Genomic DNA, 13,215 nt, shown 5'->3' with positions numbered 1-13,215 from the left:
ATCTGCAGAAGACCCTTACCTGCAGAGCACAGTGATCAGCTGGGAATATAAAGGGTAAGACGATCTTTCAGGTATCCTGGTCCCAAGCTGTATAGAGGTTTGTACACCAAAACCAGAATCTTGAACTTGGCCTGAATGTATCCAATTTGCACTTTCCAATACATGAACCGAAACACAGCCATCCTTCAAAATTTGCACTTTTCCAAATTTTGCAATGCCATCCAAACAATGTTTACAAAAATGGACACATTAAGGGAAAATGCGTATAAAAATGAATACGAAAAATGGGCTGGAATCCTAGGCCACTTCCCTGGGAGTTAGACCCACTGAACTCAAGAAGACTTACCTTCCAAGAAGACACGCATGGCCTCTGATGGAAATTTTGATATTTTGGGAAATGTCATATTGCAGAACTTTTAAAAAAATGTGTTTGTAAACCTGCACGGTCTTACCTTTTATATTCACACAGATTTTCTTGTTATACCGCAGATCTAATTTTTTAAAAAACTGCTGTTTGTAAAAATCGCACAATCTTGCACTTCACATTAATACACACACACACTCTTACTTTCTTATTTAAGAGGGTGAAAAAGTAATAAACCCTTAAGAATGAAATGTTCACAAAACATCCAAAGGCACAGCTTGCCCCCTGCTGATGTACTGAGGACCTGAAGCCTATCTTACTTAGACATGGTCCACGCACAGATGCTCATTGTCCTTCTCCTGTCCATCAACAGGGGTCAAAGATGGACCGGCAAAATCAGAAAAGGCAGAGCTGGACCAACTCTTCTTGATAGTCCCAGAGTGCAGGACACGGAATAATGGGCTCAAGTTGCAGGAAGCCAGATTTCGACTGGACATCAGGAAAAACTTCCTAACTGTTAGAGCCATACGACAATGGAACCAATTACCTAGAGAGGTAGTGGGCTCTCCGACACTGGAGGCATTCAAGAGGCAGCTGGACAGCCATCTGTCGGGAATGCTTTGATTTGGATTCCTGCATTGCGCAGGGGGTTGGACTTGAAGGCCTTGTAGGCCCCTTCCAACTCTACTATTCTATGATTCTGTGAACTCAGGGTGGGTGATATTCCTATCCCATTTGCACTTGGTGCAAAACATAGTGCATTTGCACACTCAGGGCAGATCTCAGATCTCAAAATGTTGAGAGAAAGAGGGAAGAGAATCCTGCAAATAATGATCTGGGGCACTTTTTCTTGCACAGTGAAGAATAATTCACAGTAAAGGGTGCAGTGGGGAGGGGAGACCTATGAACCTCCAGTTCTTCCCAGGACCCTCCCCCATTATCCACTCACCTTCAAGGCCACGGACTGTAGACCTGACATATTCATTACACAAATCATCCCTTTTATTGCTGAGAGCTGGGGGTGGGCAGCTCCAAGAGTTGTTGTGGAAGCTGCCAGCCCTTCCGAGCACTGCACTGAGGATTTAGAGGGTGATGTCTGTGGTACCCTGGGCCCCCTGCCAATCCCTAGGAACCCAAGGATGGCTTAAACTGAAGGCAATTCAATTAGATGCTGTTCTCTCTTCAAGACTAAACTCCCCAGGCGTATCCAACCAACCACAGAAGGAAGCAAAATGCTTGCCTGGATTTGCCAGGGACAACCCATCCTGCCCTTGTTTTGGACAGGTCTCCTTTCCCCAGATTGGGGGGGGGTGCATTTAAACCAGGAGAAGGCTGCTGTGTATGGCAGGGAATCTGCCACTCGGTGGCGATCTAGGAAAGGGAAATACATATTGGCACTTCCAAATCAAGATCCCAGTTTTCCACCCTGTCTGAAGAAGTGTTCTGTGTCACAGGAAAGCTTGCTACACTAGTCCCAACCTTGATACAAAGCATCACGAATCCTGCAACAAAACTGAATTAAATATACCAGAACACGAGGTGTTTTTCAGAGCCACAACAGTCAAGGAAGAAGGCAAGGAGAATCTTTTGAGACAAAAGCATTTTCTTTTCATGATATTTTCCCTTCACACGGCATTTATGCACCCATTGTTGATAACACAGAGCATCTCTGCGATACATCCCTTAATCCCATTCTCCCCATCACTTGCGCACACATACTCCTGGTATCACTCATGTGTCCCCAGTTTCTCTCTTTCACATACAAACCAGGAAAGGCCAAGTAGCTCAGTGGTTAGAGCATCTGCCATGCATGCAGAAGGTCCCAGGTTCTATCCTCAGTATCTCCAGATAGGGCTGGGAATGCCCCTTGCCTGAAACCCTGGAGGGGGCCATAGCTCAGTGTTAGATCACCTGCCTTCCATGAAGAAGGTCCTGAGTTCAATTCCCGGCATTTGCAGGTAATGCTAGGAATATACCCAGTCTGAAACCCTGGAGAGCCGCTGTTGCCAGCCAAGCTGGACGATACCGAGCTTGATGGACCAGTGGTGGCTGGTGGGGCGGAAGGCCGGGAGCCCACAAGTAGGTGGAGCCAGAGCCAATGACAGGCAGAGCCACCCCTTGACTGGCTGCAAGTAAAGAGGGCAGACTGAGGTTTGTGGGGCAGTGCCCCATTTGCCATAATGTAGGCGTAGAGAACCTCTGGCCAGCAGGCTATTCTTACCCCACCAGGGATTCCAATTTGCCCTATGAGGCCTTTTCTGTGAAACCACGCCCACCTGTCAATCTGCTGACATGTCAACAGATGTGTGGGTTTCGATGGCCACAGTTGATCCCTGCAGAGAGCAGGACTGAACCCCTCACCCATCAGCTGATAGGTGGAGTGGGGGTTCAATCCTGCTTGGTCACTATCTCCCCCACCCTTGTCAAAGTTGACACATGGGCATGGGGGGAGATAAAGCTTTGGCTCACTGGGCCAAAAAGATTCCCCACCCTTGCCCTAACAGACCAGCCTTCACTGAAATGGACTGGGGGTCTGATTCAGTCAAAGGCAGCTTCCTATATTGCTATGTGCACGTCCCGCACACACACACGAACGCATGCACTCCTGTCATGTGTCACTTACGACATGCACAAGCAGCATGTCACTTGTGGGATGCACACCCACCGCACAGTCCCAGGCTGTACAAAACACCTGACAACCAGCTTTTTTGTCCTGTCCATCTCTCTTTCACAGGCACTCGACACACACAGACCACATGCACACCACACATTTATTCCACTATTGTTCCACTTTAAGCAATTGTTCCAGTCTGAGTGTGCCAGGATGCATGTGCGCCAATTGTTGTTGTTATTTATTATTGTTGTTATTAAATTTATATCCCACCCTTCCTCCCAGCAGGAGCAAACAAAAACACTAAACACACTCTAAAATCATCTTAAAAACAGACTTTAAAATATGTTAAAACAAAAGATCTTTAAAAACATTTTTTTTAAATGAAAAAAATGAGTTATGCTTTCATTGAAGACCCACGCACACAGACACACACGAACTTGTGCTATCCTATCTCATTATTATACTGTTTCTCCTCACACACAACACACACTTGTGCTGCCCCATACTGCTCTATGCTTTATTCATCACCCCTCCCCGTTCATTCTTTCTCTCTCTCTCACACACACACACCCCTACCATTTCAAGAACACAACTCAGCTTATGCTCCTCTCACCCTGTCACTCTTTTTCCTAGTGTCCCTCCTTCCTTCCTTCCTATACACATACACACACACACCCTGTTTCACAATACCAACATCAATGCACCCTTTGTGATAAAAAAACCCCCCAAACCCAAACATATTTAACATGGAAGTCAGCTCCCCAACTAAAAGTGAGAGGGCTTGCTCCTGTCCTGAGTAAACAACATGTTTTGCACTCACTCTCACTCACACACACACACATGTTAATGCTGTCTCACCCTCCTGCCACATGGCGCCAGCCACGCTCTCTCTCGCTGTCGTGCTTTGCAAAGGCAGGAGGCACTCCATTCCATCGCAGACCAGCCTTCCTTATGCTCCAGTGCTCCCTTCCACAGACATGCACACAAAAAGACGACACGCAGCTTCCAGACAATGCATGATGTTCCCCCCCTACCCGCAACCCATGTCTCCCTTTCTCAAGGATGCAAAGGGCTAGGGGAGGGGGAAAGTGATGGGCGGAGGGGGAAAGTGATGGGCGGAGGGGGAAAGTGATGGGCGGAGGGGGGGTGCAGCAGACCCGCCCGAGCATCCCTGCAGTTACTCACTCTCCTGTCTCTCTCCGCAGCAGCTCCTCCTTTGCTGATGCTGCTGGCTTGTCCCTGGCAGGTGAAGAAGCCTCCTCCTCCCTCCCCATCAAGCCTGCCCCACCTTCATTTGCATCTGCCCCCCCCCAGCCCTCCTTGTTCAGTGTCCACCGGTCTCACCACCCCACCACCAGCCAGATGGAGCCCCAGAGCAGCCCCAGGGAGATGGGTGGACGCAAGCAAGGTGTCGTGGGTGGGTGTACTCACTGTTAGCCCTTGGGGGGGAAATGGAAGGGGGTGTACTTCTGGCAGATTTCGGGAGCTGGGGCCTGTGGGAAGCCAGGTGGCCACTGCTACGAAGTTTATGACATCAAGAGGGTTATTATTGTTATTTTCTTCAATAAAAAGACATTAGCAAAGCATTGTGAAGAATTGAAAGTGACATCTAACATCTGCACAAAAACCCTCTAAATCATTCAGGCAGTGGGGGGAATAGTTTGCCTTTTAGAGAAAAGCTAGAGGAAATATTTTTTTAGGGGAGACACACTCTTTTATCAGCCCCTTGGAATGGGGGTGCCTCTACAGACATGCAGACCTGAACTTACAAGATCTGAACAGGGTGGTCCATGACAGATGCTCTTGGAGGTCACTGATTCATACGGTCACCATACGTCGTAATCGACTTGGAGGCACGTAACAACGACAACTACAGACATGCAGACTGTTTTACATGCTTTTATCTTTCATTCTATTGTTTCACCACTTTGGCATTTCCTGCCCTAGGGTCCTTTGATTGGAAAGGCAGGATAGAAAATTTAATTTTAATAATAATGATAATTTTCAGCTAACTTTATTTTTGCTCTCTCTAGATTTCTTTTGTAATATTCAATATATTCTACGTTTGCAGAAGTGTTGGTTCAGTGCTATTTGAATGGATTGCCGCCCTGGACTCCTGCTGGGAAGAACGGTGTGCTAAAAATTAACTAACTAGCTAAACAACAGCTGTGTTTTGTAAACTGATTTTTCTCCCCCTCTCCTCCGTTTTGCATTTTGATAATAAGTTGTAAGCTGCTTTGGGCAAAGCTCATTGTGGAAAGGCACCATATAAATAAGCTAAATCACATCAAATCAATGATTTAAAAAATTACTATATGGGTAGAAGCAAAGCAGCATCCTTTATAATGGAGGGCAGAAAATGAGGATAGGTAAGACGGTACTCGATGATGCACACAAATGACCCTCTGGCATGGGCCAATTAACTCTTTGGGTGGCTAAACCTAATACACCATCCTGCCCCAAAACTAAGGAAAACAAACACTGGCCACATACTCATCATACATTTAAAATAAATTTAAAGTGTGGTTTCTCCCAAAGAATCCTGGGACTTACAGTTTACCCTTCACAGAGCTGCAACTCCCAGCATCCTTAGCATGCTTTAAATGTATGGTGCTTTAAATGTATGGTGTGTGTACGCAGAGTAAGTGGACATTTGCTGTAAGCTGCTTTGAATATGGCTTTCTGAGGAAAGGCAGCATATCAACAAAACCAACCAACCAACCAATCAATCACTGATTTTTAAAAAATCACCATATGGGGGGTGCAAAGGAACATTCTTTGTGGAAGGCAGAAAATGCAGGTAGGTAGACGAGATAGTAGCTGACCCACAGATGAACCTCTGGTATAACGAGTTAAACCTCTGGGTGACTAAGCATGACTAATACGCCCTCCTGCCCTAAAACTAAGTAAAGACACAGGAATCATATTCACACCATACATTTAAAGCATGTGCCATCCGCCAAAGAATCCTGAGAACTGTAGTGTATCCCTCGCAGATATAATTTCCAGCACCCTTAACAAACTACAGTTCCCAGGACTCTTTGGGGGGGAAGCCATGTGCTTTAAAATCACTTTTAAAACGCTTTAAATGCATCGTGTGGGTGTGACCCAGGAGGAGTCTATGTGGACCAAATTTGGGTTTGCAGCTGGGGAAGGGAGGCCAAAAAATGCAGTGGGGGAGGATGCATCCTTCTTCTGGAGAGTGGCAAAATTACATTTGTTAAGAGTGGCTATGTAAGACCTAAAAGTTGCTCCCTGCCTCCACCTTCCTGAAGGTGGCAGAGACATGGAGAGAACCTCATGTCTAGAATCAATCATATCATAGGGTTCTGGACTAGGACCTGGGTTCGAATCCCCAATCAGCCGTGAAGCTCACTCAGCGACCTTGGGACCAGGCACAGTCTCTCTGCTGAACCTACCTCACAGGGTTGTTGTGAGGTCAGAAAGGGGAGGGAGAGAACCTTGCACGCCACCTTGAGCTCCCTGGAGGAAAGGTGGGATAGAAATGCATCAATAAACATAAACCTTCTTCTTGCATTCTGGGAGGAATGAGGGTCTTTATTTTAATAACAGTCCTCCACACACCCCTCCCCATTTGGAAAGATCCACACAGCCCCTTCTTTTCCACAATAAGGCCACCTGTAGCCATTGCAAGAAATGAGGTTCAAAACAGAGGTCCAAGCTCTGGACCACGGATTTGTTACCCCTTCATAGCCTTTAAGCACCTTGCCACGTTTACTGTCAGATGTCGCCTTTACATGTCATGGTGGTTCAAGAAGATGGAAACGTCTCTCTCTCTCCCCCCCACCCGGCCCCTTAATTTTCCATGCACTTGTAAACATGTCAAGGAATTAAAGACTGGAAGTTGGGGGGTGGTTATAGCAGAAGGGATCACTGCTCAGCTGCAGAGCACCTGCTTTGCATGCAGAAGGTCCCAGGCTGAATTCTTGGCATCTCCAGTTTAATCAGGGATGGGGAGCCATTTTCAGTCCAAGGGCCACATTCTCTTCTGGGCAACCTTTCGGGAGCCACATGCCAGTTGCAGAGGCAAAAGTGAGAGGAACAATGGATGTACGTTTTATGTTTGTACAGGAGGCAAGGTAAGAAATCAAACAATATTCATTTTATATCATTATGTATTGTTAAGTAAGAGGCGATTTGATAGAAGTGTATAAAATTACGCATGACATGGAGAAAGTGGGCAGAGAAAAGGTTTTCTCCCTCTCGCACAATCCAATGAAGCCGAACGCTGGAGGATTCAGGACAGACAAAAGAAAGCACTTCTTTAAGCAGCGCACAGTTAAACTGTGGAATTTGCTCCCACAAGAGGAAGCAGTGGCCACCAACTTGGGTGGTTTTAAAAGAGGATTAGACAAGATCATAGAGGGAGGATAAGGCTATCAGTGGCTTCTAGCCAAGATGGCTACACTCTGCCTCCATAGAGGCAGGATGCTTCCAAATACCAGTTGCTGGAAACCACAGGAGGGGAGATGCTCTTGCGCTCAGTCCTGCTTGTGGGCTTCCCATAGGCGTCTGGATGGCAACTGAGAGAACAGGATGCTGGACTAGATGGGCTGCTGGCCTGATCCAGCAGGCTGCTCTTATTAGGTTCTTATATTAATAATAAAGCTATTAATAATGAAATACATAATACAATTAAAAAGCTGTAGATTCCCACCCCATCATCCCTCCCTCAAAGACCTGAACTCCCCTTGAATGACTAGACAGCCATTCTGTTCTCTCCCCCTCCCCAACCCTCAATAGTGATTCTCCTTAGGTTCATTCTTGCAGACGACTTCAAAATCCCTACGCTTTTTGCATTGGGAATAATCAGGTGAACCCCACGTATGCCACCTCACACGACAAACACACATGCCTTTTTCGTATATACGCTCCATGTGTGTGCCGTGGCCCCACGTGATTATCCTACACTCGGGTTACAGCCGCACTCTCCTGCCTCAACTTTGCCACATCTCAAATACGTTCTGAGAGTAAAAGCACGTTTGAACAGAGCAACGGGTGCCAGGTAGCAGTGGGGGTCCTTTGACCGTCCTGATTATTGTTGATAGGAAAGCAAAAGGGGGGGGGCAGAGAGAAAACCAACTACAGCCATGTGTTCAATCCTCTTTGCTATTGGTTACTTGAAAAAAGCAAACCAGAGCAATGGAGGCCGTGACTGGCTGTCAAATAGCAAGGACCACTATGGAAAGATGGTCTCCTCCAATGATGGGCAAGGGGTGGCAACAATCTAAGAGAGAAGATCTTACCTTTTCTTCCAATCTCTGCCAATTGATGCTCCCGAAATCCTCGTTTCCAAAGAGTCTTTTGCATATTGAAAGGATGGGGTAGGAGGGACCGAAAAGACTTTTCTTCTTTTTCTTTAGCTTAGAACGCTTCTAAGCAACATCGTCCCTCAGAAACTTGCAAATCCTTGCAGGGAACCAAAAAAAAGGAAGGACCCGATGTACCTTGTGGCCGAGATTACGAGCCCATCTTCGTTTGAAGATCCAGCCAGGGCAGGGCAGTGAATAAGGAAGCCCCACAAGGAGTTGCTGCCACAGACGCTAATCTTTTTGGTGGCTGGTGCAGAAATATTGGCGTGGGTGGAAAAGGCTAGGTACCACCGTGGCACAACACAGAGCCCAAAATAGCCTGGGCTGGGACAATCATGGGATCAACAGAAAGACAGAAAAGGTTACATCTTATACTCAAAGAGGGAGGAAATTGTGTTGACGGTGGCAAAGGGGAAGGGAGGTGGCTCAGGGGCAGAGTACCTGCTGTGTATGCAGGAGGTCCCAGGTTCAACCCCCGACATCTTCAAGTAAGGCTCGCAGAGAGCCCTGCCTTGAACCCTGGATAGCCGCTGCCAGTCAGTGTAGACAATACTGGGCTAGATGGTCTGACTTGGTATAAGGCAGCTCCCCCTAGGTTCCTATTCCAAGAACTTTTAGAACCTAGGAAGCTGAACCTAGGAAGCTGACAGGCAGCGGCTCTCCAGGGCTTCAGGCTGAGAAAATTCTCCCCAACAATTGCTACCTGAGACCCGTATAAACTGGAGATACCAGGGACTGAACCAGGTGCTCCCCCATCAAGAGACAGTCTCCCACTATATTCCCCCTCCCATTCTCCATTTTTACTTGAATGGTGCAGAATTGGTTTTGCAGTGAGAGATCCCACACCCAGCCTGAAAATGCAGCTGACTCTAGGGTGGTGCAGCTCTTTCAGATGCACAGATTTCTTACCTGGTGGCCTTTTTCAGATGCCTGTTCCCGCCTCTGCCTCAGAGGAATCCTCCTCTGGTTCCATGCACCGTGCCAGCTGGGCGATGGGGGCGCTTCCCAAAATGCCCCAGCAGAGAACATATGGACAAGAGGGGCCAGATGGGATGTCAGCAAAACCTATAGGGCAGAACGGAGGCCAGATCTGATAAAGGGGGCGGGGTCTTTTCTGCCAGGTTTTCTAGTTGCAGAGAATCCTTCTAGCCTATGAAAAGTTTCATTAAAAAATGTGTATGCATTTTTCTAAGCATTTCCCCAAAACATATTTTGCAATGCTTTTCTATGCACTTTCCCATAAAATAGACATTTTATACACAAAAGACGTATTTTTCAGCATACTTTTCGCGCACTGAAATTGCACTGCAAAATCCGTGGAAGTATGTCATCTGATTGGAAGTTGCATTCTGATTTGCAAGACAAGCCACATCCAAACCATACATTTAAAGCACTCTTAGACTACTTTAGTAGTCATGGCTTCCCCCAAAGAATCCTGGGAACAGCTGTTTAAGGGTGCTGAGGGTTCTTAGGAGACCCCTGTTCCCATCACAGAAGTTCCCAGAGTGGTTTAACAATTCATCCCTCTCCCACAGAACTCTGGGAATTGGAGCTCTGAGAGGGGAAGAGAGGGTCTCCTAACAACTCTCAGCACCCTTAACAAACTACAGTTCCCAGGATTCTTTGGGGGAAGCCATGACTGTTACAGTGGTATCATAGTTCTTTAAATATATGGTGCTGATGGTGCCTAAATTAGAGCCCATCAAATTGTGTTAGACCACTACAAAAAGCCTCCTCCATCCCTGCTCAAAAGCCCAATGGCAACCAGTGGCGCCGTTAGGGTTGTACTTTGGGGCAGACGCCCAGGGCTCCCTCAGCAGAAGCAGCACTCACAAAATGTCTTACCACATTTTGAAATAAGTGAAGTAATACACATTACCATCTAGAAAAAGGGTTCCCCCATAAGTTCATTGGGTTTTATCCAACACTAGTCCTACTCAGAGTAGACCCATTGTGGGCATGACTAACTTAGACTTCAGCGGTCTACTTTGAGTAGGACTTAACTGGATATGAGCCATTAAGTCCACTCTATACAATTAAAGTACATAACTTCCCCAAATCATGGGAATTGTAGTTTATTAAGGGTGCTGGGAAGTTGTCGCTCTGCAAGAGGGAAAACCGCATTTCCCAGGATTCTTTGGGGGAAGTCATGTGCTTTAAATACATGATTTAGATCTATGGTGTGGATCTGTACTAAACTTACTGAACTGGACTCCTGATAGCTGTGTGATGCTCCCTTCTCCCCCTTCCTCCCGTTTCCACATACCTTTCATGACCACCGCAGGGAGCCCATACGGTGCATACTGAGTGACATCAAAAGCCACTGAGACATGTTTCAGGCCGGCGATAGTCTTCCTCTGGTCTGGGCGTTTCAGTGCCTTTCGTGAAGCAGGGGCTCCCTCTTCTGGGCAGCTTCAAGAACTGCAAGACACAGATGCTTTGAATAAGAAGAGGGGCTGGATGGCCAAACCAGGGGTTGTCAAGTTTTCCCTTTCCACGGCAAAAGGAAAAACCCTGCCATTTATTTATTTCCATTGAAAGGGCTATGTGTCTATACCTCCCTTCGTAACCCAGGGCGGTTTACAACACAATTATTAAAAACACACAATAAAAACAGTTCACAAAAAAAACAAAATGGTTAAAAGTGCCTAGAGGTTTCATTACAATCAAGCAGTACATACACATTTTGTGAAATAAAAATAAAATATCGCTAACACAATTCATTCAGTCATATCTGAACCATGCAACCCTCCCCTAAATTAAGAGAGAGCTGGTGTAATCCTAGTAGCACAGAGCTAAGTTTCAGCGTTGCCCTCATACAGGGGGGCCCTTTGGCCTTCCAATGTTGCTGAACTACAACTCCCATCATCCTTGGCCACTGGCCTTACTTGCTAGGGCTGATGGGAAATGTAGTTCAGCAACATCTGGAAGGCCAAAGGTTTCCCTTACCTTCCCTAGCAGAACTCAGCAGAGAGGAGGATAGGTACAAAACTGGAATGAATTACCTCTGCCTGTCATTGGCTCTAGCTCCACCAGTCATCAGTTCTGGCTCCACCTCCTGTTGGGCTCCTCACCTCCCGCCCCACCAATCTCAGTGGGCACCAGACACCACAGATTCCACCTAATGCAAGGGTGAGGAACTGGATCTATCTTCCCCATTCCTCCGTGGGCCAAGTTTGAAAGGCAAGTGGTCAATCACCTGATGTCACAACAAGGTTAGGTGACCCATTTTTGAATAGCGTTGTGTACAGAAGCCCCAACAATCAGCTGATTGTCAGCGCTTTTGGAATTATGCTAGCACAGGCAATTAGCGGACCATTGATGCTTGGACAGCATGGAGTGCAGGGCCTTGCAATTCCCTGTAAACCCCCTGTGGACAAGCCACGTCCTTGCCTGTCTCATGCCTAACGTCAGGTATGACACCAGGCGTAGAGAAGGTGGGCCAAAACGACCTCATGGGCCAAATGGGAAGGGCTGGCTGGCCTAATTACGCTCACGGGCCAGAGGTTTCCCACCAATGAGCACCTAAGGACTGAGAAATTCAATTCAATTCGCATTTGAAGGTGAACCTATCCAACACTCACTTTTCAAAACAAGCAAAGCAAAACGCAGCTGTCCTTCAAAATGTGCACCTCTCCAAATTTTGCAAGGCAGTTCTCCAGCCAAAGTAATGTGTACAAAAATGCATATACTAGGGTGAAGTGTTCATAAAAATGCATGTATTAGTGAAAACAACATGGAAAAGTGGGTTTGTATAAGAGGAAATAGCTTGGCAGAAATGTGTATATTAGGCAAAACTGCACACAAGAAATGTGTTTATTAGGAGAAATCTGCACTATAGTGCTGGTGAATTTTGGACTTTAAAAAAAATTGTAAATTGATGTAGAAAACGTGGAGAACTGAACTGGAAAAATGGAAAATGAAAAAGAAGTGGTCAGATTCGCCCTTCCCTACTGCTGATCTCATGGTGGGGCAGCAGTGTGAGGTAAGCCGATGCGGCCCAGTGCACCAAAGAGGCATTTCTCTTCTCTTCGCACTCTCCCAGTTTGGATTCTCTTTCCATACATTCTACTCCCCCTCCTTACCGGCTGCCCTCTCAGCTGCTTCTCTGCCATTTCCCGAATGAAAGGATTCAAAGGGGCCAGGGGTGCCATCATCTCCTCTTTGTTGCTGCCAGGCCTCCAGCTGTGCCAGTTCCTTGCACAGGGCCTGATTTTCCTGCTGAAGTTTGGCAAGAGAGGTCTCCAGCTGCAGACAGATTGGCAAGGGGTGAGTCCAATAGCCATCCATGAAAACAGAAATTCTCTAGATCTGGACAAAAAAAAAAAAATCTAATTAGAATTCCCGGCTGTTCAAATGCATGTCTGTGAACATGAATGCACAACATTTCATTTTTTTAATGAATAAATATCATACTTATTTATTTATTTATTTTTATTTTATTCAATTTTTATACCGCCCAAAGCCAGAGGCTCTCTGGGTGGTGCACAGCATAGCATAAATACGATACAATAAAAATACATTAAAATGACAATAGTAACACTAAGCATATATGTTAAACAATTAACAGCCTGGTCTATGTAACAACAAAAATTTAAAATATTTAAAAAGCCTGGGAAAATAAAAAGGTTTTAACCTGGCGCCGAAAAGATAGAAGTGTAGGCGCCAGGCGAACCTCGTCGGGGAGACTATTCCATAGTTCGGGGGCCACCACTGAAAAGGCCCTAGATCTCGTTAACAGAGTGTAACAGACATTGTACTCACACCAGGTAGCAGCCATCAAAACAAGAAGCCTGTTCTTCCCCACTCAGGAGGAGTTCAAACACACATTGGTGGGCGGGGGGGGGGGGGGGATGACCAGCTCACCTGTTTCTCATTTATTAACTAAATAGCCTTCCAAAACT

The 13,215-nt window shown here is 46.4% G+C and overlaps 1 protein-coding gene and 1 long non-coding RNA gene across 2 annotated transcripts in view; both read right to left on the bottom strand.

Moving 5' to 3' along the window:
• The window catches only part of KCNK4 (potassium two pore domain channel subfamily K member 4), a 29,086-nt gene extending 20,766 nt beyond the window's left edge, over positions 1-8,320 (bottom strand). Inside the window, exon 1 of the mRNA XM_061606477.1 lies at positions 8,246-8,320. Coding sequence (XP_061462461.1) covers positions 8,246-8,309 — 64 coding nt within the window. The 5' untranslated portion in view covers positions 8,310-8,320. The remainder of the gene's footprint in view (positions 1-8,245) is intronic.
• A 906-nt stretch (positions 8,321-9,226) lies between these two features.
• On the bottom strand, positions 9,227-12,574 carry LOC133375242 (uncharacterized). Its single transcript, XR_009760108.1, has 3 exons — positions 12,397-12,574; positions 10,578-10,732; positions 9,227-9,376 (listed from the first exon to the last, which is right to left on the bottom strand). It is a non-coding gene; the product is annotated as an uncharacterized LOC133375242 (long non-coding RNA).
• Between the last annotated feature and the right edge of the window lie 641 nt (positions 12,575-13,215).

Source organism: Rhineura floridana, chromosome 22 (genome assembly GCF_030035675.1).
Source record: "Rhineura floridana isolate rRhiFlo1 chromosome 22, rRhiFlo1.hap2, whole genome shotgun sequence".
Taxonomy (NCBI): Eukaryota; Metazoa; Chordata; class Lepidosauria; order Squamata; family Rhineuridae; genus Rhineura; species Rhineura floridana.
This window is presented reverse-complemented; position numbering and strand designations above follow the sequence as displayed.